This window comes from Pteropus medius, unplaced genomic scaffold (assembly GCF_902729225.1).
Source record: "Pteropus medius unplaced genomic scaffold, Ma_sr-lr_union100, whole genome shotgun sequence".
Taxonomy (NCBI): Eukaryota; Metazoa; Chordata; class Mammalia; order Chiroptera; family Pteropodidae; genus Pteropus; species Pteropus medius.
In genome coordinates, this window is record NW_024342471.1 from 27,464,181 (window position 1) to 27,464,806 (window position 626).

Consider the following 626-nt stretch of genomic DNA (forward strand, 5'->3'; position numbering starts at 1 on the left):
CCTAAAGCCCCTCAGATGTCACCCTCTCTGCCCGTGGTGGCAATGCCGAGCTCATCCTATTTCACTAAGACAGAGTGACAGCCGAGGGTGTCACCATGACAGGCCTCCACGCCCCTCACAGAGCCGACTGGATGTTGGGGTCCCCAGCAGGGGATGGGTGGGCATTAGGGGACAGCTGCAACCCCTGCGGCTCGGTCCTCGTGTGGAAACCCCAAGCCCTTCCAAGCCCAGCAGGCCGTGGCCGTCCTCCCGCTGAGTGAGCCCGCTCCCCAAGGGCCCGCCCCGCCAGGCTGGAGCCACACCTGAGGCCCTCGGGTCCCCACGCCAGGCTGCACACCCAGCACCAGTCAGATCGCCACTGCAGGGTGGGTCCCAGCCCCTCCAGAGCACCCTCCCAGCAGCCCCCTTGTCCCTAACCAGGAAGGTAAACACTCCCCAGACCTGTCCGAGACTCACCGGGACCGGAACCGGCATTCCAGACCTGCTGGTAACGGGGAGGGGGACTCCTGGACCAGCTCGGGGTCAGGTCCTGCCCCACCTGGGGCAGAACCAGCACAGAAGCCCCCACAACCCGGCCCCAGGCCACTGCCTTTTGCTCCTGAAGGTGACAGCCCTGACCCGCAGCC

The 626-nt window shown here is 66.5% G+C and overlaps 1 protein-coding gene across 1 annotated transcript in view; it reads right to left on the reverse strand.

Annotated features, from left to right (window-relative positions):
* Window positions 1-489, reverse strand: part of CHRNA4 (cholinergic receptor nicotinic alpha 4 subunit) — an 8,400-nt gene extending 7,911 nt beyond the window's left edge. The window contains exon 1 of the mRNA XM_039864793.1: window positions 457-489. Coding sequence (XP_039720727.1) covers window positions 457-474 — 18 coding nt within the window. The 5' untranslated portion in view covers window positions 475-489. The remainder of the gene's footprint in view (window positions 1-456) is intronic.
* Window positions 490-626: the final 137 nt, after the last annotated feature.